The 24738-nt window shown below is 39.3% G+C and overlaps 1 protein-coding gene across 7 annotated transcripts in view; it reads left to right on the top strand.

Moving 5' to 3' along the window:
- The window catches only part of SOX5 (SRY-box transcription factor 5), a 786191-nt gene that overhangs the window by 757187 nt on the left and 4266 nt on the right, over window positions 1-24738 (top strand). For 5 of the 7 annotated variants that reach the window (XM_062194939.1, XM_062194941.1, XM_062194940.1 and 2 more), the window contains 3 exons: window positions 1075-1220; window positions 17103-17211; window positions 20153-20326. In XM_062194939.1, the coding sequence (XP_062050923.1) occupies window positions 1075-1220; window positions 17103-17211; window positions 20153-20326 (429 nt within the window). The remainder of the gene's footprint in view (window positions 1-1074; window positions 1221-17102; window positions 17212-20152; window positions 20327-24738) is intronic. The other 2 variants (XM_062194944.1, XM_062194942.1) reach the window with 1 other exon arrangement.

Raw genomic sequence — 24738 nt, 5'->3', positions numbered from 1 at the left:
CACAGTTCACCAATGGATCTGGGTAGATTTAGCCTCATGTCACAAACAAGTCCCTTTTCTGGGCAATTTCATATTACAGATTCATTTTATGCCATTTTCTGCCCCAGTTAAAAGATAGGGAGAGAGAAAGATGAGACATTAGCTTTCCTTTGAATATTTGCAAAAGAATCATTTCCTGTTCGTTTTCTACCCTAGGATTATGCAGACCGTCATAAGAACGTGCACTAAATAGATAAACGGCCAGTGGGAAGGTTAACATTAAATACAAAATTAATTTTGCTCCTTGGACCTGTTACTCTTTTAAAAAAGAAGTATTTTGGTAATGTGTTTTACTCACTCTGCAGACACAAGGTGGTCACGTGACCATGTTGTTAAGCGCGTGAATTAAGTGTGACTGTAGTTAACAGTAGTCGCAAGTTCTTGTCAAACAGTTACAGGTGCTTAGTTATATTCTGTGCTTAAAATTTAGCCTCTCAACTATTACAAGTTTATATCCATAGCAAACCACTGCCACCTGTGGTTTATTTCACCAGAAATGGATTTAGGGGGAAAATGTTCTTTTTTCAGTCAGTTAATAGTAATTTGTTCTTTCTGTAAAAATAACAAACCTAGTAGTGCTGTACACAGAGTTGATTGTTGTACTATTTTGAGAGATTCAGTAATTATAGTGATAATTAGCAATACCTAGATCGTATGTTAACATTCAGGAGTTCTTTGCCTGGAAAAAAAAAAAAAACCTAAGGATAGTTTTTATTTCTGCACTATGGAATATTCAGATGAGAACTAAAAGGTTTACATACAAATTACATGTTAAGCTTCTTTCCAAATATTTAGAATCAACCATATTTCACTTAAACATTCGGCCTTTGTTACAGATGTTTGGCATCCAGTTCATGTCTGACTCTAAATTGGCATTATCAATTATTCATTCATTTCTTTTAGACAAATTCCATGGAGAAATTACTGCATGGTAGATCCTAGCCATTACCCAAAACAGAAGTGATTTTTATGGTTAAAGATTAGCCTCTCCATGCATCTGTACAGAACATATCCTTGAATCTGTCCCATTTCCAGGTTATTTAAATGACCATGATGCTGTCACCAAGGCTATCCAAGAAGCTCGGCAGATGAAGGAGCAACTTCGGCGGGAACAGCAGGTGCTTGATGGGAAAGTGGCTGTTGTGAATAGCTTGGGTCTCAATAACTGCCGAGCAGAAAAGGTTAGTTCATCAAATAATCTACCTTCCAGGAACACTGAATTAAATTGCCTGAATGCTTTTCTTTGTATCTTCTCATCTTCTTAAGGACGACGGTTCTCCCTCCCTCTATGCCCTCTGTCAACACAGAAGTCCTCATGTCTAGGATAATCAAAACCATCTGGAAATGGGAAGACTTCTAATTCTCTTTACCCATCTCCAAACCTTATTGACAATTAATATCCCTCTTTATGCCTCCGGTTTGTATTAAAATGAAATGGCACTTGAAATATCCGTGAGTGAAAGTTTCGCTTTACCGAGATGCTTAACTTGTATTTGGGGATGAGCTGGATTTGAAACTGCTGAACCTTCTTTAATCAACATAAGCTTGGATGATACCCATGCTCACATTCTAAGTATTTAGGAAGCTGAGCTTGTCATAATATGTTTCCAATGCAAAGGAGCACTGTCAAGTGTTTGGTGACTGCACAATTGGAAAATTCGAGTTCATCATGAAACTATCTTTTGAAAACTTTGACATTATGTGTTATACCGAGAGCTGGAAAAACTTGTGAATTTGTCCGAGATGTAATTATTTCAAGGTGCTTTGTCTAAGCATATGTTGTTTTTTGTTCAGAAAAATATGAGTTTTTATAGAATGTTCAGAATGATGTACTACTCTTGGTGATGTTTGATACGTTTCAAATGGAAATTTTCAGTGTTACGAAACCCCTTTATACAATCATTTTTACAAGACGATAAAGTAGACAAGAGGGAAAAATGGGCCACTTAGTAATAACTTGAAAGCTAATTATCACTGGACGCTTATGAGTCCAACAGAATTGTCCAAAACCAGCAGATTGCTCATTTGGATGGCTTTCTGGGATCCCGGGTTTTATAGGGGACTTGATGTATCATCTGTGTGAAGCATAATGCAGGTGAAATGCTGAGGGGGTGGGGTCCTGTCACAACTACTTTTTCTCTGTTCCTAACACGGTGACAAACTTAGGATGGAGAAACAGTATCAATTCTGTTTGGTCTCCAGAGGGGAGAGCGAAGCATGGGTCAGGATACATCCAGTGCAGTCTTAGCACATAAGAAGTGAGACATCCGTGCTCTGAGCAGGGCACAAAATGTGTACAGCTAAGCACCAGAAGGGAAGGGGAGAAGCAAAGTGACAGCTCTAAGAAGGAATGATAGCAAGCATAAAGGAATTTATATTCAAATATTTAAACAATCTTGAAAGGATGCTTGAACAGAAATTCCTTTTCTGTGCTCCCCATGTAGAAATGAGTTTAACACTCAGCCAGATGCTAATGCAAAGTGACTCAAGCTATTCCTCGCAAGCATAGCTAAATTGCCGTTATTTGTTAAGCGCATTGAATTCAGCTGTGGATACAGCAGTTGGTTGCGTTCAGCAAGCATCTGTACTCTCTCTCTCTTTTTTTTAATCCTCCAAAGCAGAGACAACTCTACCTATCTCCCCCCTTCTCCTCCCCTGTGCTGGCTGGGAATTGTCAAGTGACAACCGACCAAATCCTTTTGGACAGGAAGCCTTCATCCTGAGTTCTATATACTTGCAAAACAGGCCTTGTGGTTGGATCAGGGAGCCCATTAAAAGCACTTTGATGGTATGGAAATTCATCTTCATGAAGCTCCTAGGCCCCTAAGCAGCATGCTGTTTAGCTGTGGTTACAGATCAGTCATTCACATTGGAGGGCAATAATTGTGCTGACGGCTTGTAAGGCAATGGAAGTCCATAGAATAATCCTGGGCCCTCCACCATGGCACTCTGAGTTAATCTTCCCTAATACAGATCAGCTGTTGTTCTAACACATGACTCTGTGCTGGCTCCAGTGGCTCTGCACAGCCTTTTGAATAAGTAACAGGAGTGGAGCCATCTGCATTCACTGTGTTCTGTACTCTCCCATTGTCTGGAGACCTTATTTCCATGTCTTGTTCCACCTCCACTTCATACTCTATTTCTCAGATTAGCACCTACTGTTTGGGTTGGAGGAGTGACGGTTGCCTCTGTTGGTAGCAGTTGCTTCTCTTTTTCCTTTCGCTTTAAAAAAAAAAAAAAAATCCCTCTTTGGAGGAATACCTGCCAAAACCTGTCAGCCCATTAAGATGTCTTTATTCTCCAGAAGTTTATGGTTCCCGCATCTCTTCACCATGTACTTTCAGTGCAGTTGAGTTACATCTTGATATAGTCTCATATTTTTATGGGTTTTTAAGTGAAAATATTACATTCTGAAAATGAAGCGGCTCCATTACTGTAGCAGAATGACGGACTCCTAAGTAAACCATCACACCTGAGTGACCTGAAGTAGCTCATCCCTTAGGGTATAAGTGGCACCTGAGAAAGAACAAGTCATTGATGCTTTGGAGCAGGTAGTAGTGTAGTTTGTGGTTGTCTTTTCCTGCTGAACTAGCTGGAGTGTCATTTCCACTTAGGAACCATCAATCTGTGTATAAATCTCAGGAATGAGAAATGTCATATTTGTATATTTCAGTCCACAGTTATTCAACAACGGCACCCACTATGGATTTAGGACTGTGCTGGGTCCTGGATTAGATAAAACCATGTTAGAAAATGTGGCTGCGGCCTCTAAGTGACTTCAAGTGTAGATCAAATTATTTCATATATCCACGTGTGTTAGCCCACCTGCAGGAGGTGAATAAAGGCCCCATATAAGTAGCATATCAGATCAGTTATTTACCTGAGTTGACCAAGTAGATATATCCACAGTCCATGATAAGTTCCTCATCTGTCTTGGATATAATATCATTGGAACCCCAAAGGAAGGACATTTTTCTATCTAAAATAATACCCCTAACTCCCTAAACCCATAATATATGTGGAATATTAAGGAGTGGGGAGAGAGAAAGCAGAAAGAGAGATGGAAAGAAACAGAAGAAAGGAACAGGGAAAACCAATGAATTCAGTATGGTGCTTCCATGAGTCTAGAAGACGAGAGATACCATGATCTAGGATCCAGGTAACTGGAATGCTGTAGTGGAGATCAGTTTTCTTGGGTAGAGAAACCTCATGCCCTTTAACTTTCCTTCACCCCTCACAGAGCTAACAAGGTTGTCCCAACTAGAAGGTCTTAAATCTGAAAAGCTCTAATTGGACGGTTAAAACAATTAGAGGTGCGAAGATAGGGACAAATGTTTTTGAAGTGATATGTACCAAAAACACATCATGAAAGTCATTTTTACTAAAACACATTTTAATTGAAGACTTGTAAGAGATTTTTCACTTCTTTACTTTTCTTGGAAGTGTTTCAACATACCCAAGAACTGTGTGTGTCAGGTTTCTTGGAAACTCTGGGACAGTGTTATTTATAATTGTCATCTCCGGTTAATTATAGACTGATTGTATATTCGAATAACATTATCTTTTGCCACATAGCTCTATTACAGATAACACATAGCACCAATCTTAGTGTTAGGGGTAGAAAAAGTAAGCCGCTCAGGTGGGGAAACACGAATAGCAGACTGTCATCCATTTGTTTTGTGCAAGCACCCATTCTGCTTCATTAACACCCAGATGGCACGATTTTGACCACAGAATCAACTGCATACCAGTACTTGACATTGTGTGTGAAAGTATCCATACCTCACAGGAGATGATAAAAATGTCATTTTTTGTTGTTCTTACCCCACCAGGCAGAGTTAATACAGTAGACACCGAGCATGCTCACCTGAAATGTGTGTGGGGGAGGGGGGGGAGAAGTCTCCCATGCACATGTAGTTATCCTAAGAAGACTGTGTCTATGCTACAGTGTTCTCTACATGCATTAGAAAATCTAAAAAAATGCTATCAGTTAACCAAGTAGTGATTAATTTTTATAACTTAGGGAAGTTCAGGAGTAGAATGTTGGTGGCATGAGTTCATTGGCTCAGTGATATCAAGAGTTGACGTGTGTGACTGTCTTGATCTTTCTCTTTGGGTCGCACAGTGGTTGCTACATCTGCAACTCTGCTGTCCACATTGAAGGCATACAGACTCAGGTAGGAGCAGGAGATTTCTCTTTGCGAAGTTCAGTCTGCGTTCGCACAGGAATGTGTCATTCCCTCCTCCTTGGCTGGCTTCCGCAAACATGTTGGTGGCTACAACTGGGTCACAGTCATAGCTTGGAAAAAAAAGTACTGGACAAAGGAAAAAGAGATTGCTTTAGAATGGAAGAACTTCTGTCTTCCCTGAAACTCAAGGATATCTTGAGATCAAAGGGGGTATGAACGGGGAAGAAAAGACCAGAGTGGCTACTGGGTAGGGAAAGGTGATTCCCAACCACAGAGCCAATATAAAAATGGCATCAGAACTCTCACCCATTTCTCTGGTGACACTGACTTGTTTGTTTCACGATTGCTGTCATCTGTGGACCTTTGCTCCTCTGCTGTTATCTCTCCAGGGCCGTAGGCTTTGTTTTGTTTATAAACGGTTAAGTGAAGTATAGCATGTGCTTAGGAAACAGTGCTTGATGAGAGGTCAACCCTTTAACGTACATTCACACACACGCTCTGTACACGTGAAGACGGACTTCTGCACGGCGTTTCTTATGTAAAGCAGATGTCACTCACAACAAGAAGCATGCAAATGTATGTTTAAGGTAGAGAATGTATTCACCAAACATGAATTGCCTACAGTGTATCTGGAATGTAAACGTTTACTTAGGCAATGCATGTATTTATAACTGCAAGTAATAGTTGGAAAACTGTCCCTTCTGAGTTTCAGTGAAAAGCCCTTGGTAGGTTTCTACAGGATACATGAAAATCTGGTGAACAGCACGTATATTTTTAATAACTGACACAGTAATGTCAGCACTTTCTTGTTTGGGCTGTGTCATTCTTAAGAAGCCTCACCACAGACTACCCAGGCTCATTGGTAAACAAAGGTTAATTTTATCACCGGCTGGCGCTAAAAAACTTTAGTTCACCTTCCTCTTTTCTGCCACTGTCAAGCCTTTTTTTTTTTTTTTCCTCTTTAACAGAGTGCCAAACATGAAATGACAGTGACCAATGTTGACTTAATGTGGATGTTTAATAATGAAAAAAAGTGTGTCATTCCCAGCATTGGTTACAAATGGCAGTAAGTGTATCGGATGGCAGCCCTGTAATAATTTTACATCCATCATTCTTTCCCGGTGCTTCACCGCCTATCTGATGGATGGGGCCAGCAGTGTTAACTCTTCAGAAACTGACACAGGGTGTCTAGTTTGGCCTTATCTAACACACACTCCTTCACCGATAAGGAAAAGGCTTGTGAGGAATTCTGGCTTTGCAAAAATGCATCTGAAGGAATGCTCCACTTTCCATTCACTGGAAGAAGGTTCCAGGAATTATCTCTGGATGGATTTTGTAAATATTGCCTTGAGATGAAATCAACCAGAGAAGTCCAATTAGAACTAGGTATTTCAATGCTTAAAGGAAAGCTTAGAAAAAGAAGGAGACAGGTTAGGTAAATCCATCCAGAGGAAGCAAGGGGAGCCTTGCAACGATGCAGGTGCAGGAAAGCGGGAGACTTCACCTGGGACGTGTGTGTGTGTGTGTGAGTGTGTGAGTGTGTGTGTGTTCTAAATGTTTTCTGAATCTTTTAAATCTTCTGGTTAGAATTTGCTTAGGAAGAAATTAAAGTAACACTAGCAATTTATATTTTTCTCTTTATACAAGTGAGTATATTATTTTTTAATCTCTACATTTACATACAATTATTTATTTGATGGCTTTAATTAAAAGATACACAAAGTCTGAAATGGAGTGTTTGCTCTCTTATTATTTGAATCTCTGCACTCTGAAAATCATAAAATGGATAGGGAACTGCTTTCGAAGCAACCGATGATTAGGAAACCTAGACCAGCTTTTTATGTGCAGGTTGCCATTTGATCCTTTGGTTTTCTTGCCTTTTGTTTTTCATTCATAAAACCTTCCTAATTCTGAGTGTCTTACCTAGAGAGCACTTCTTATGGGACAGGAGGGGAGCAGAGAGCCCCTGGGTGAATATTATCAGCACAGAGCAGCCAGTTTTCAAAGACCATGACAAAAAAGGCAAATAGGTATTATGTCATCACCCATCCATCACTCTATATGTCAGCCTTTCAATAATTCCAATCGACATTCTCGACAGGCTGGTGCAAGTTAAAGGGGCTGTTTGTTTCTAGAAATTGAGTATAGGCTGTCTATAGCCTTTTGTTCCAGATGGTTTTCTTCTCCGCCTTTTCATTTCTTTCTTTTTCTTTCTTTTCTTTTTGGGGGTATTTAATTGAAATCCATGCCGAGTTTGCAGACTGCAAAGATCAGAGCTGTTTTCGTCCAGCAGTGCTAACTATGCATTAAACATTTTGATTTGTTTGAGCTTGAAGTTTAGTCCTTTTTTGCCATTTGCTTCATGGAGTTTGTGTATATTTACAGCCTCTGCATTTAATGGCCACATGCCTTATTTTCACAGATGGCCAGTGGAAGACTTTTTCTTTCTCTTAGTATAGCCCGCTTTCAGTTTTGCTACATTTGTCACAGTGCCACTACTTGCAGCTAGCAAGTGCCCACGCTTGGTGGGGAGCAATTATGCTGTGAGTTTTTAAGGAGCTTTTTAAAGGTTTTTTTTTTTTTTTTCAGTAAACTTTTTATGGTTTAATTTTCAAGCCTAGAAAAGCTGTGCATGTTTTCAAACAGAGAGTCTTGTGTTCTTTACATCATTCTGGTAGAGGAGTTAGCACAGGATGGTCCAATAAAACCAGACTCAAAGGGCACCCACACTGGGCCTTCAGAGAGAAACCCACAGGGCTCTCTGATGATTGAAACGTTTATTCATTTAAGGATGTACGTGTGTGCTCACCATAGTATTCCAGGAAGACAAAGGAAGTTTGGAAACACTCTGCAGAAAGTGATCTAGATATCCTGAAAGTATTGTTTCCATGGTGTATACATAAAAGGGGTGCAAGGATAGACAACTAAATGCAAAGAATAGCTACTCCACAGCGATGGGGTTGTGAGTTTACATGTGTATCCTCACATTTCTAAATTATCTAATGAGTAAGACTTTTGTAATTGTGCCCAAAGTGTCATTTTTTTTTTTAATCTGGGGCCTGTCACGAATAGTCCTCCTTTCCTTCCTCACTCTCAGTCCCTGCCCCCTCCTCAAAATCAAATGAGCACCATTAAGACCCTTCTCCATGAAGACACTAAAACAGAGAAGTAGGTTTTTCATTCTGCCTCTTTTATTTAGATGTGTCACATTCCCTACTGCCATTTGTTGAAAACTGTGTTTATTAATGTGGATTAAAATTACAAGGAAAATTGTTGTTTCTTTAAAAAAAAGTTTTCTCTATTTGAAAGTCAGAGTTAGAGAGAGGAAGAGACAGAGAGAGATCTTCTGTCTGCTAGTTCACTCCTCAAATAGACGCAAAAGCCAGGACGGGGCCAGGTTGAAGCCAGAAGCCAGGGAGTTTCATTTGGGTCTTCCACATGGGTGGCAGGGCCCCAGGGACATGGGCCATCTTCTGCTACTTTCCCAAGCTAATTAGCAGGCAGCTGGATTAGATCTGAAGCAGCCAGGGCACGAACCGACACCCATATAAGCTGTTGGCATCTCACGCGGCGGCTTTACCTACTACACCAACTCCAGGAAATGATTTTGGATTTAGCATGTAACTCAAAGGGTCTCAATGAATCCTTTCAGTCAGTACTGTTTTTCCCTCTTTTCCAAATGAGAAAGACATGCTATGCCTGGGAATCACAGGAGTGATACTGGCTGTTAATATTTATTTTGTATTGTACAATTGTCAGGGTTTTTACATCACATTCAGTCTCAGCCTGTAATGTAACTAGAACAGTATTCTTTGTTGAAAAGTTACCAAAAAAACAAACAAAACTTTGAGATTTGAGAAAATTAGAGAGATTCAAATAGTAGATCAGTTTTTGAATCCAGGTCTTTCGGCTTAAAGTCAGCGAAGGAGTTCAATGTCTGAACCCAGTTACCCTGGGCCCCAGAACTGGTCAGGTGTGTTCTTTAGCACCTTTTTGAGTTTTTATCATGAAAATCTCATGACAGAAGCAACATCTCCACAATTTGTATTTCATTTTTCTAATTCTTTGTTTTTCCTGTTTTTGTTCTCTTCCTCCCCATCCTTTGTCCCCTTTTGCACCAGCCCCTTCAGTAGAGAATGGACTAGAGAAACAAAAACAGTATCTTCAATCTTACTTATTTTGCTTCTCCTCGCAGCTCTGAGAAAATACGTGCTGACGTTTCAGCTGTTTATTCAAGTGGGCTTTTAAATATCTATACCCATCTTTTTCTCTCTCTTCACCTAAAATAACCGTGGATAATTGAAAAGTGAACTATACCCGTAATGTGCTTGTTTCTATCTACCTGTCAGACCTACAATTTCTATACCAAACCATGACTTTTTAAAATAGTCCAATTCTGTTTATTTAATTGAAGTAACTGCTGGCTACTGAGGCTACATTTGTAAGAATACTGACAATTTTATCGCTTTTATTCCATGAAAAGGAAGAATTGAAGAGAAAAAATCCTATATGTTCCTGGAGCTCAGTGACTGAGTTACATATTGTTTATAGAACCGTTATTATTGGACAGCATTCCGGTTTTTATGTTTATGTTTGTACAGCTCTCCCACCCACCGGACATCCTGTGTGGGGTGTGAATTCTATTACTTTTCTTTGTTGGCCTCCTGTTTTTCTCACAGTAGCCCTATCTCATTTGCCTCCGTGTGCACAGTATGTGTGTCTGCCCAGTGTGAAGGGACACAGGGCTTTTGTGGTTGAATCCTGACCACATATGCAGACATTTGATATCCCGGGCCTTTTGGTCTTTCACTCTCCTGCCTCTGTTCCTCCACATGTATGCAGGGACATACATTCCCCCACCACACACTCCTCCGTGACAAGCATCCAAGGGCCAGTGTGGTGTGGTGCGAGTATTCATGTGTACTTTCTTTGTGAGTTGTTTGCGTCCTACACGTCCTGTTGAGTGGCCTTTTTGTACGCTATGCATCCAGGCCACAGTGCCTTCCCTTCCATGGCAGTGTTTGTTTCAAAGAATAAGTGAGTACTGTTGAATTAGAACTCAGAGTTGTGACTTTGATGAGGTACCTGAATCTGTTAAGTGTGATTATTATTGAACCACGTCCTCACAAAATCTGACTAACCAGAATTTGGGGTTTGTCGTAATGTGAACTATCTCCCTTGAAATGAAGACAATGGTTAGAGAATTATCCATTATGATGGAATGGCTTTATTGAAACCTTTCAGATAGCAACTTTTGCAGAAGTTATCATTTATAGATAGAGAAAATATGCAGTGATATTACATTTGTCCAAGTATTTTAAGTTTGCTAGATGGAGTCCAGTCAAGTAGGACATAGATATAATGGACTTGCAGTTTTGAAAGAAGATGAAAAAGTTGTCATTTGACATTGAAACCCTCTTCAGTCCCCAGAACTGCATGGCAGGCAGTCATAGGGCCAGGACTTAGAACCCTACAGAGGTGAAATGTCTTGCATCCTGAGGGAGCTCATTGACTGGAAGACTGCTCTGATGATTAGAAACCTCTTCTTCTGGTGTTTTATTATCTTTTACCTGACAACTTAGGACCTGAGATTCCTGCTACACCCCTTGACTATAGGTGGCCAGATTTTATCTCTATTTCACAAATAGTAAGTCTTGATTCTTTTTAAACACGGAAGTTCTTAAGATATTTAAAGCCAGTATTGGTGATCTCTTCCTACCCCATTCAAATCTGGGTGATCCCTCCATTATGACAACAATGCTGTTGATAGAAGGTGATCCCAGAAAGAGTTACATCTGAGCAGCTATGGTCATTTAGCTTTCCTGGTCTGCATTCCGATTCCTATAGATAAAAAACACTAAGAGGTAAGTATAATAACGCATTATCTTTCTTAGTGATTCTATAGGAGCCTTATTTTTATCACGTCCTCTATCAAATGCTCTTAACTGTTCTTAGCTCTGCTTTGTAGCAGTCACTTCTGTCTTTTCTGGAATATATATTTAGTGATCATGCCATTCATCGTGCCTCAAATTTCTCACTTCATTCTTGAAAATCAAATTGTTATCTATTATAAACTTCTGAGTTCTTCTACTTTAAAACCATGATTTAACAGTCATTAATAGGGCTTTCTCAGTTCTATCTACAAGTCATTTTCTAGAATTTATTTACCTGGACTAAGACTCTTAAACATATAGAACTTGTGCTTCTTTCTGAACCATGCTGTCTTCCACTTCCTATTTCTTTACAAGAAAACTTGGTGTGCCATTACATTTCACTTTGCATTGGATTCCTTGGTAAAACGAAGCTCCTCAGAAGTTTAGCTGCAATTACATTTTAAGAAACATTTCAGAAAGCTGGCCACGAAATTTCCTAAGAGAAAATTAGATTGTAGACAAGAGAAAATCAGACTGTAGAACAAAATTGTGGATTCTAATTCATGGAGGAATTTCAGAATTTAGAAAGAAAAAATACAAGGTTGGATAAGTCTAACTTGGTAGATCCCTGGACCAGAGGTCATCTATTGGACCATCCCAAACCCTTATTCTCTCTGATTCCTTGATGGAGAAAAGGAATGGAAAAATATTATGCAAGGACACTAGGCTCAGGAATACCAGAGAGTCTGTTAACATTCTAATGGAAAAATTCAAACCTAACTATGGTTAAATTTGGAAAACATTTCCTCAACTTTTTTGTTGTTGTTTTTGTTGGAGTTGTAGGGAGGGAAGACGTGTATGTGTGTGTGTGTGTGTGAAAGTATGTCTGTGTGTTTATTCATAGATAATGAACATAATTTACAGTAAAGCCTCTTCTCCCATTCATGCTCTTAGATTATGGTAGTAGATGCTTATTTTCTAGAATACAGAGATGTTAGTAAGCAAGATTACAACCAAGAAAGTGTGGGGGTGCACACAGGCATTTTTACTCCATACTTTACTTAGGCTTATGAAAAAAAATTCGCCCACTGATAAATCGTTCTGACATTATAAATAATCTTTCATCTTCTCTGGTGGTCTGTGAGGTTCACATAATTGGAGGGTTGAAAACCTTTTTTGTTTCTTCCTTCTACGCCATGTCATTAGTGTTGTAGGAGACCATAAAAAAGTACAGCCAGAAGGGGTTTAACTGTTCCTGAGTCAACATTTGACAGTCACACTCTATTCTGTCATTTCATGCATGTGCTTTTTATGAGTTTTATAGCTTTGTGAGCTTTATTTCAGGGATGTCCATTATGATAGCTGATCCACAGCCCTTCTCTCTGTGTGTGTGTGTGCATGCACACACACACACACACGCCTGGTGGGGAGCACAGCTCATTCTAATTTCAAGGAATAATAGAAGAACCATCTACTCATGCACTGTTTAATTTAGGGTCAGATAACTAAAGAAATAGCCACTTCCTCCAAAGTACAATTTGAGTGTTTTTTGTTTTCACTGCTGTGTGAAATATCAGCGTAAGATGTCCATTTGAGCCTTTGCAAACACAGTGATTTTTTTCAGATTTTTTTTGTATAAAATAAATTGATAGTGTAGGGAAAATTTAATTTCACATATATATTCTGGAAATATTGCCGATTATGCCTGAGTAAGATGCAGAAAAAATTTTTTTTAAATTAAATGCATTATAGTAGCTGATACACAATAGGGGGAAAACTCAACAATTTTTAGAGATGATAAAAATCTGCTTTTTAATGCACATTTGCTACCCTGGCCAAAGGCAATAAATGATCATGACGTAATAATAGGGGACGTAATACTCAAGTTGAACTAGTCATGTAATTCTTTTATGTGAAGAGGAAGATTGTGTTTTTCCAGTTTTCTCCATTGAGTTTTTGCTCCAGTTTTGAAATCATATCTTTCTTAACACTTTCAAACTAATGAGACTGTTGTATATTTAAATCCCACTTAGCAAATTAAGATTCTAGGGTTCCAGAGTGTTAACTGATTTGTCTAAAGTAATACGGGTAATATATATGACAGAGTTTGGTTAAAATATCATGCTCATGATGATGCCAAAGCTATCATTTTCTAATCTTATGTATATCCTCTTCCCATCAATCCCTGTGGCCCTTTACCTTTCAAAGTGGTTTTTGCTCTTAAGTATGGATCCACAGTAACGACTTCTAATCGACTAAGTGGCCCCATATCCTTGGCTATTTCTTGGCTGTTTCTTGGCTGTGCTTGTTGATTGCTACCATCGCCCGATGTCATGTGCAAATGGTATGCATGCTGTTTTCCATTATGCAAGTCATTGGATAAGCAGTACAGCCCCAAGACCAGCTGCCAAATTCCCCAGGTGAATATTAATACATTAATTGTAGGTCTTTAGATGTTGAGCTTAAGAATTATTCATTTGGGCCCAAGAAGTGATATGGTCTGCAGCTTTGTTTTCTTCTGCAGATGAGAAAGGATTCACTGGGCTCTTTGTTGACGTCAACATGGGCACAGAAGATTTTTCAGCTAAAAAGCAGACTTAACCTAACCTTTCCCCTTGATCCCAGCAAAGCAGAGGAGTTGTATAGGACTTGATTAGTCAGATAGAGCTCATCTTTCCAAAGGAATCCTGGTTGTTATCCAGTTGCTAGTTTTCATCCCAGATAGAAAGCAAACAGAGTCATCTTGTTTGCCCTTGTAAACAAATCCCCAAGACTCTTTCACTTCAACTACTTTGTAGTAATTCATCTCCTTTCACCCTCTATTCTAAGATTACTCAGAGTAGTACGGAACTGTGGCAAGCATTTCTTTAAATGTGTGTATGTCTCTCTGATTCTTCTGCTCTTTCTAGTAGAAAGAAGGTGGGGAGAGATGTATGCATCTCACCTGTTTCAGATCAGCATTTGCATAGTAACGAGAGCGCAATAAAGTATTAGTGTTATAGTGGATATCTGTTCTAGAGTATTGATAATACCTAGACACTGGGTACTAGAGTACTGATAATACAGGGGTGGTATTTTTCTGTACAAAGTTTTGAATAATATGAGTTTTGTCAGACAGTTGGAACTAAGATAATAAGGTTGTACAAATTGTCACCAGTGCCCAAAAACATCTGTTTCTAGTTTGAGAAATTTAATTTCTTTGGAGTTCCCCATTTTCAACATCTTTCCACTTATCCCCTTCCTGTTGCTTTCATTTTGTGTCAGCTGCCTCTGTTTAGAAAACTAATTGTAAGAATTTGAGAATTAAAATCTTTCCATGTCCAGTAACATTAGCACATTCCAAAGAGGCTTTTGGAAAAGGACATATGTAACCTAGAATATAATCTCAAATGGTTCACTTGTATACGTGGTAGTGCAGAGGTGGACTCTTGTGTAAGGGGGTTGGCTAGGGACAGGTGAGATTAAAAGGAGTAGGGTGAGAGAAATCTTGCTAGTGTACCAGCATTAGTAGTTTATAACATCTGCTTGGTTCCTTGTAATCCTAAACATTAGGCTAGATAGAATATAGTTTAAGAACTATTCTTAAATCCACCTCATTGTTTTGGTGGCTCAATATATTAGCAAGGGTCATATCCAAATATAAATTTATATCTACTACTTGGTGAACTCTACCTGTAGGTTCAATACTCATATGGAATTATATGGTAATTGTTTTCCAACTTAATTATTATTATCTCCTCCTCACACTAGTCCCTTTATATCTTCTGAATTTATGGTCCACTAGTATTTCTAAAATGTGACTATTAACATTTGATTTACATGCTGCTATAATGTGTTTTTATTAAAGACACCCAACATACTCTCCAGTTCCTCCAATTGCATCCCTTTTTCCCTCTTCACTTGTCTGAGAACTAGCATAAAATCTCCATATAAAAGCATAGGAAAGAGTGCACCTTGCCATACTGACTTCCACTATCTCTGACCAGCATCCCCTGGCAAGTAATGTAACTCCACTTTGGGGGAGCTAACGGAATCATTTTATTAATACTGTGTGCTTTCAAGGTATATGGTTAGGGGTAACTTACTGTAAAAAGTGATTGTGAGTTTGCTGCTTATCGTTTGCTAATTCTAGTCCCTTGGTAAGATGGCTCAAATGTTTGGAGGTCAACTTAGAAGTCACTCAACATTTCATTCTTTTTCTACTCCAATTACTTTTGTCTGAAATTTTTTTTTTTATTCTTGAAACACTTCACTTCAGAATGGAAAACTCCCTAGGAAATAGGTAATGTTGTTGCACTATGTACTGTTAAATCAAACCTTGAGAGGTGGTCCATGCCCAGGACATGGCCCAAAGAGGGTACAGTAAACTCTTCATTGATCTGGGGACTGTCAGATCATGTTGCTGTAATTTCCTGTTTTCTTTTTCTTCTAATGGACCTGTCTTGCATTTTGACAGCCACATTTACTGTAAGGAGAGTCTGTCTAGCTAGCGTCCTTGGTGCTCCTAAGCTCAGGCAACAGTGTACAGCAGACTGTCTTGGGAATAGAAATCCAGAACATATAAGGCAGCTGGGCAACAGTTTTACACACAAAACACATTGGGTCGGATTCTATGTTTTCACGTGTATACCTTATTTCAATTTTAACACTATATGATTCTATAGCTGAAGTTAATATGAATGATCTTCTGTTTCATTTTGCTGCCGGATTTTATGTTGATTGGTGTGTTAACAATGTCTCTGTATTAAATCATGTACAGACTTGGATGAATGGAGCACAGGAGTTCCAAGGCCACTGACTAGGAGAATTTTAATCTAGCTTGCACAATTGTGGCATTGTCAGAAATTTTGTAGAGATAAAGTGTGTATTGTATTAAGAATCTCAATACCCTATGAGTTCTTGGTGGGCACATCAGTTAGTCCCTTTACCTGTAATACAGTGATCTTAAAAGTGTTGATTATTTCCAGTGAACACTATATTGTAGAAAAGGCAGTTTCTTAGTGTGGTTCACTAGTACAGTTCATGGCTGTGTTCCTCAGAAAATGAGGTGAATAATTATAAAGAAAACTTGAGCAATGTTAAGAAATCCAATAGATGCTGTTCTTAAAACTGTTGGAACCATATCATCCTTAGAACAGTGGTGGAGAATTCGACGGGAAGTTGTCCGTCTTTCAACGCATACTTTCTCTGTTTCTAAAATTACCCAATTTCTTAATTTGGAAATATTTTAAGATCCCATGTGGTTTAGATTAAGCATTATTTTTCCTTGAACATAATTTGGTTTGTAATGCCTTGTTCTCCATGAATACAAATCATGCACGGCATGCTTTTTAAATGACTTGATGTCTTTGCAGATCTAATTTTGGTATATTTGTATCTCAAATAATTCGCCAACTCAATATTTTGGCTTAGCAATCCAAATCAAATTGTGGTCCAAGTAGCAGGCACTCACATTGGATGTACAGAGATTTGACAAGCAATTAGCAATGAATATTTAAACATCTTCATTACCCTTGCATGAGCAATGCAGATGGTATTTAGGGAGATGGCAACCAGAGGGCACTCCTGTGAGTTATGTTTCTATCATTTGGTCACCTGACTATTGGAAGACTTTCCTCTGGGCCTCATGCCACTCCGGTACTTCTACTGACTGGCTAAAAATAAAGCAGGCATTCCAAATGTAAAACAGGTTGCTTCCTGTGCACATTTTATGATTTGGGAAGTTAGTCTCCCAGGATCCCAACATATATCCTTAAGATATATCAGGCCCAAGTGCCAAGACTTTACAGAGGTCTGTAAGAATCAGAGTTCCTTCAAATATCCTGCTGTTCGTTTCCTTTAATGACCTCAGTATAATCTGCTGAACATTCAACGGTGAATAAATCAACATCCCATCATCCCCTCCAGAAGTGAATGCAACATATATGGACCAAGACAAAAACGTCTTAGAAATAATTGTTATTTCTAGAATGAGCTCTCATTCTACATTTCTTCTTTTAAGGAAAAAACAACACTGGAGAGTCTGACTCAGCAACTGGCAGTGAAACAGAATGAAGAAGGAAAATTTAGCCATGCAATGATGGATTTCAATATGAGTGGAGATTCTGATGGTTTGTAACAATTCTTCGCATGTATTCCAATAATGTACAGACAAGTCCATTTAGTGTCAATGAAAACTGCTAAAGAAGACGACAAGACAGCCACCCCATCACCTGGCCATTACTGAAATTTCACTGTGTGCTCATAAATCTCAATACTAGTAACGATTCTGCTGGTCGGTGCAAATTGTTCAGATATATTTCAGTAATGTGCATGTGTCTGTATACTCACAGATACTCAGCAGTTTGCCTGTGTCAAGGACAACGAGTGCTCTGCATTAAGCATCTCATGTAATCCCTAGCACAACTAGGAGATAAGGATATTGCAGGCAAAGAGACCAACCAGCAGTAGTTTTTCAATCATTTTTTCCCCAAGGTCCCAGGGCTCCAAGTGCCAGAGATAGGACTTAATATTTCTCTCATGATTCTAAATGAAATGCTCTTATTCAAGCTCTACCCTGTCTCTCACCTCTCTAGTTCTTGCACCCAACACAGAAATGTTCAAGAAATTGTTACCTATTGGCGCATTTTTAAGTTTCCATTTATAGACCCTGACCAGCTCACTTAGCTCAGTGGAGATTTTCAGGATAATCCCTGGTATTCTGGAGCCCCTCCCTCCTTTATTATCTACAACACTGTTCCATGTCCTGCTTACAACCCACCCAGAACTCACAGACCCAAGACTTCTGCTCTCTATGCTGTCTCTGAATGTTCTAAACAGCCACAGTGACAATTAATTCAACTGACATTCTAATTTTAATAGCACGGTGAGGAGGGAAGATTTAGGAAGTGCTGTTACTTTCATACAGTGCCCCATCTGGGAGCCTGCCTAGCTAGTATCAGAGGACATGCATCCACTTTAAGAACTCCTTTGAGGGCATGGCCCTCACCTTCAGACAGATTACAGAGGCATTTCCCTTCATACAGAAAAGACTGCACCACAGCACACTAGGAAGAAGCACACTTTATGTACAGAGGGTGGGGCGGCTCTGTGGCATAGCAAGTAAAGCCGCTGCCTGCAGCACCTGCATCCTATATGGGCGCTGGGTCAAGTCCTGGCTGGTTCATTTCTGATCCAGCTCTCTGCTATGGTGGCTGTCTGGGGAGCAAACCGGCAGAGCGAGGACCTCTCCCACCCCCCACCCCGCATCTCTGTAACTCTGCCTTGCAAATAAATAAATCTTAAAAAAAAAAAAACAGAGGGCAACCACTGGACTCCCCCAATATTCATAGCTTGCCTGCTCTTGGCCAGGTCTATACTAGCCGAAGGTCTAGGCCAAATCTGAATACCTAACAAGTGTAGCTTTGTCAAAACTGAATTTTATTTGATTGTATAAGAAAAATCTTGTTGTTTTTATGGTCTAATTATCCCAACAATTCCTTCTATTTTCTACTTCACTTGGCTAAGATAAACCTGGCCTAAGTGCATACAAAGAGCCTGTTTAGGTTTGATGAAGTCACATGATGTTCATTTTATTGCTAATATTGCTGTAAGGTGGAAGAACAAGAAAAAGCAGATGTGCGAATGATCATTTGCTAGTTACAGACCCATTTTAGAAACATGTTGCCATATATTAGCACTGATTTTTGTCAATAAAAAGACAATTACTGGTAATAACACATTTCATAAATTTTAAGTTTTGTTGGCATGATAAAAATATACCCATGATAATCAGCATTAAAACATCAAAGTCTTCCTGGCTGTTATTTATTAAATTGAGTCATGTTCATGAGCAAAATTTTTCCCCTCTTGCTCAGACTGGAGAGTATGCTATGAATGAGAAATGATGAGAAACTACCATCAGATAGGCTCTGTATTTTGTTTGCTGCTATCCAGGTCTTCTGGTCTGGGTCATTTGGGTTGATTCCTCTTATACCTTCAAATTAAGAAAAGGAAAGGAACAAGAAGAAAGAAAGGCAGAATAGTACCTTTGTTGATACACAACTCTAGAGAGCCCCCAAAGACTTGAAGCTTTGTAGATACCGCCAACATACAGCTCCCTCTTCTGTAATGAGAACCTGCTGTCCGTGTTCTGTATTTTCTCCTGGCAATCCTTATTTTCTTTGCCCCACTCAAGTATCCTGGAAGCTCTTTAGTCTATGAAGCCATTCTCTGAAGTCCAGTCAGGCTAGGTGAGTGACCACACTTTCTAAAAGTCTTGGTGTGAGTCTCAGGTTATTTCGCTGTCAGTGAATCTTACTGATTGAAACATAATGGTCAGTGGTTCTCTCTGGATAGCTTTAAATGTTTGAAAAAAAAAAAATCAGAGGAACACATTATTTCTGTCACCTTAAATGTGATTGTAGACTTCTTAAGAAACCATGATAATGTAACAATTCACTTCTTTTTCCATACCATTTTCAATTATGTTTTTAGGGGCAGACTATCAGTGCTCATCAGCAGACTGCAGGCAAGCACATCAAGGACAATATTGTAGTAGAGTTTTTAGTTACATAACCACAGAGTGAGGGAAAAGGCCTGCATACTGTGTGCTCTGACCATCTTTAAGTAGACAAGACATAGCCTCCTCTGTAATCATTCATACTGCTACAGAGATAAGTGTTTCAGTATTTTGTGAATATCTTCACCTACTTAATATCTCTACAGTGCTGTGATATCTATTGATCTAACCTATTCTCTTTACAAACTGCATCAAAAATCATATATCGAGTGTCTTGTGTGCTTGGGAATGTACATAATGAATTAGTTCTTATTCCATCGAAAGAAAGGGAAAATACATTGAAGTGGATTAAAAATACAAATACAGCATTTGCTACCACAAGGCTTATCACAGAAACCTCACAAACAAGCATCTGTCTTAAGAACTGGAAGTACCATTATCGGAAGTACTTTTTGTTTTCAGATATTTTAATAGACTGAAAAACAGTAATGCAAGAAAGCAAGCTGCCAGAGAGTGTACCACTGACATGAAGCAATGTTCCCTGTTTTCAGGAAGTGCTGGAGTCTCAGAATCAAGAATCTATAGGGAGTCCCGGGGACGTGGCAGCAATGAGCCCCACATAAAGCGTCCAATGAATGCCTTCATGGTGTGGGCTAAAGACGAGCGGAGGAAAATCCTTCAAGCCTTTCCTGACATGCACAACTCTAACATCAGCAAGATACTGGGTAAGAATATCTTGAGAACCGGGCGACGTATGGAAATAATGGATTGTTTTATTTCCTGCAGTTGTAGAAAGATATTGGATCTGGACTCCGGGCCAGTCATGCTCTCTGCTTGTCCGAAAAATAAGCATCCTCATTCAGGCTGCTTCCAATAATTCCTCGAGAAATGTGCCCCACTTCTACATATAATTTAGCTGTGTGTCTCCACACTAGTTATTTTTATGTCATTCCTTCTGTAAATATCTAGAAATATTTTTTAATGAGACTGACCAAAAGAAAGGTGCTTGGGCATGAGCCACTAAGTATTGGTATTAATCATTTTTATTCTTTTTTTTGTGTGTGTGTGACAGGCAGAGTTAGACAGTAAGAGAGAGAGAGAGAGAGAGAGAAAGGTCTTCCTTCCATTGGTTCACCCCCCACATGGCCGCTATGGACAGCGTGCTGCACCGATCCAAAGCCAGGAGCCAGGTGCTTCTTCCTGGTCTCCCATGCGGCTGCAGGGCCCAAGCACCTGGGCCATCCTCCACTGCCCTCCCGGGCCACAGCAGAGAGCTGGACTGGAAGAGGAGCAACCGGGACAGAACCGGCACCCTGACTGGGACTAGAACCCGGGGTGTGGGTGCCACAGGTGAAGGATTAGCCTAATGAGCCGTGGTGCTGGCCAATCATTTTTATTCTTTTCCAGGATAAATTGTAAAGAGGTTATTGTCAGTGTGAAGGTTTCCTTCCTATCTCATCATCCTTTGTAACTCAAGGATGAGGAGTTTTGTCTGCATAATTTGCCATGTGGTGGGGGTGAGGATGGAGGAGGGGATGTTTGTTCTGGGGCTGGAGCTGAAGAGCAGTTTAGATTCTGAGAACAGAGAAGAAGGAGAGCGTGCCTTTTCAGATGTACAGCTCCAGTCACCTTAGGTACCGGCAGTGCTTCAGTAGTACTCAGTGAGTTTTCATAATTTACGGTATTACTGAGAAAGGAACATGTCCCTGGCGTCACAGCTTTCAGTTCAACAGAAAACAACGTGCACCTTCACCATCCTACAGAGATCCTGAAGCACACGGGAAAGGTGGGTGAAGACACAATGTCCTGGCTACCACGAGACTCCATAGAGAATAGTTGAGAAGGGAAGATTCGGTTTCTTTGACGCCATTTTCTTGACGTCATCATTATTGTCATCCTGATCATTTTCAAGTAGCCTGGTGCTCAGGTACCGCACAGGTGACGCACCTTCTAATATTCATTCTAAGAGCTAAAACATACAAATATAATAGAAATGCCTCAATTTGGCTTTAATAAGTAATAAGAGATTGTGTCCAAAATGATTAAGACTGTATTAAAAATATACAATGCACTTGGAATTACAAGTAGTTTATGATGATAATGTCCATCTTGATTCTTTGCACTGAAGAACTACTCATCTAAAAGAATATGTGGTAACTATACACATATATGTGCCACCAGTCTACAATGTCCACCTGTAATAACAGCAAAACCAACAAACAGAAACTGCCATTATGTCTCCATTTTCACCTAGGTGACTTTGGGATGTTCAGATGAATGCTAGCTCAGAAGGTTTGAGGATGCAAAGCATTCGATTTACATAGGAATTTGCAAATATTTGTTTTAAAATATCTTTGTGTGCATAATCAAAAACTGGAACTGATCAAGAGGAAACGTATAGTTTTGGATCTCCACCATCTCTGATCTAGTTTTCCTTTTTATGACTGTATTTTATATTTCATATTAAATTTCCCACCCTTACGAAAGCAGCATGCCTATCGAATGTTCCCAAAAGATAGAAAAGAATGAAATACTGCAAGCAGGTTTCATTTTTGTTATTCCCAAGTTAGAAATGCAGATTAATTACTAAACCAGTTGTCTTAATACTGAAAAAAGTAATAATTTCTGATTCAATCTTCATCATCAGTATGAGACAAATACTAATTTTGATGACAGAAACTTGTGTTTTAGGAAAGTTAGCAGCACAAGTTTATGGAAAACAGATGACCAGCTAAGAGAAGTCCTTTCTGCTGGAAAGGACAAAATAGAATGATCACATGATTTTATCACAATAGGAGAGTGCAGCCTACTTGTGTCATTTTGATGAAATTATATTGATTAAAGATAGATCATTTGTATTTGGAGAAAAATAACCTAGAAGTATTTTGGATCTCAATATTTAGTCATAGCTTTAAATAAATAAGTGATCTTCAAATATCCACAAGACCATTCTGAATGGCCCATTTCATATAAAAGTACAAAGCAAGCTTGATGTTTTCCTCTTTACTGATTGTTTTGGATAACAGCCTCCGACAGCATGCTGCTAATTCATTCTGCTTAAAACAGGCGCTTGAGCTGGGTTGACATTTTACGTAGTCTCTGGGGATCCTAGTTGACATTTTAAAGGGCTTCTAAGCATTTTATAATACCCTAAAATCTGGTTTTAATAAGCCATTCTGCTGAAATTGTTAACATAAGGAATCACCTTTTACTGTTTGGCGCTAGATCACGAGACGGGGGACATCTTTTTCCGATTAGATATACAGTAGTTGAGTAAAACGTGCAAATTCATTACAGACCCCGTGGAGATGACAACGTTGCTCAGCTCCAACTCCTCCCTTGTCGTGAAATGACAGATTTAGAAAAGGAAAAGAATGCTTTTAAGACCCCTTTTCCTCCTTATGTTGAGCATCAAATATTTCTGAACGCAACTTCCCCTTTTGTTATCAGAAGGGATACCCAGCTTCCCTCCTTTAGCTTGAACTGTGCAAAGCCATCCATTTCGGGGCAGCAGGGACCTTACTCCCTGTTCAGAGGTCCATCGAGGCAGCCAGCCACACCCAGATCAAGTAGATATTTTCATACTTTGCTAAGATCCAAAATGCTTTCCCAATATTCTCCCCTAGTATGTTCAATGAGGTTTACACTGCCGGAGTCTACAGTGGTTACAATTAACTGCCAAGCCACTGATACCAAAACCAAACCTATCAACTGCTTAAGCCAACCACAAGTCATTATTGAGAAGTGGACATTAGATGTGCTACCAAACTGAAACACTGTTTTACACATCATAAAATGGAACAGTCAGGCATTTAGCCCCAGTTGGTGTTTAAGATAACCTAATGCTTACTTGTGGAAAAAAAAACAAAACCTGATATATGACCATATTTCAGAATGGAGTTCAGGGTTCATTGATGTTAGCAGAGACATTATATTATCAAGGGTTAAAATATTTTGTAATCCCTGCTCATGCCAGATTTGGAAGCCAGCTTACCTGAGAATTGATACATCCCATCTCCTTCTGCTCATACACTCTCGCCCTTGTTCCTCTGCATTACAGCCAGCCCAGCCTCCTTTGAATGCCTCTGATCCTCCTCCCACTGCAGACCTTGACCTCGGTATCCTTCCTTCGCAGGATGGTTCTCTCTTCCTGGTCCCTCTAGGAGTCATTTCTGCAGTGATGCCTTGCTGACCTGCAGGAGACTGATCTCACCTCCTTATCATGTGTCCTCTTATGCTTCAGTACTTTCCACGGCTGTCATTAAAACAGGAAATTGTGTAATTAGATATCCAGGGTATTTCTCCCCATTCCACGGAGGCTCAGGAATCACAACTCTGTTGTTCACCACACACATATGTAGTAATTAATACAACATAACAAGAAATATCAAAACAGTTCTCACTTCCCAGGGCATATTACTGCAAAGGCCTAAACATTTCCTTTCTTCACAAAAACAGAATCTTTTAGAGATTGTAGAAATTTAGATTTAGGAGATATTCACTGGCAATTTCTTTGTTCAGTTTTGGTGTGAAGATACCAGTGAATTCTATATTAGGTCAGCCATTCTTTTTCCATTTTTCAGTGTATTGCTGTTTGCTAGTCAGTCTTCTGGTGAACTCACTTTCCCATTTCTCGATGATGTTCAGAAAGCTGGTATAATACCTGCAACAACTCCATGAAAAGAATTGATCTAACTCATGGTATTAGAACCTTTTCGGTATGGTTGTATGCCCTGAGGACAATATGATGATATTCTGGCACGTTTAGAAAAAAATGTTGAGCAAATATAGAGTTTCATATTGTAGGACCTGACCAACCAACTTAACACTGGGTAATGTTATTTAAATAGAAGTTTGACAAAGGAAAAGAAACTCTTGTTATTTAAACTATGTGACATGAGGTTCTATTGTAAATAGAATCTACTTGTTGTCTAGATGGGAAAGACATCTATGTGCATAAATCCTTGTTATACCTACATGGATATACCCACCTACATAACATCTGTTCCAGTAGTAAAAAAAATTCTAAGTACCCCCTTCATTGCGTGCTTTAATAAGAATGACAGCTCAAATCAAAGAATTCTCTGCATTTGTATGGAGTAACTGCTTAACGGTGAGCTCTTTGCAGTTGACATTT

Source organism: Lepus europaeus, chromosome 6 (assembly GCF_033115175.1).
Source record: "Lepus europaeus isolate LE1 chromosome 6, mLepTim1.pri, whole genome shotgun sequence".
Lineage (NCBI taxonomy): Eukaryota > Metazoa > Chordata > Mammalia > Lagomorpha > Leporidae > Lepus > Lepus europaeus.
Note: the sequence above shows the minus strand (reverse complement) of the source record. Positions and strands in the feature narration are given on the sequence as shown.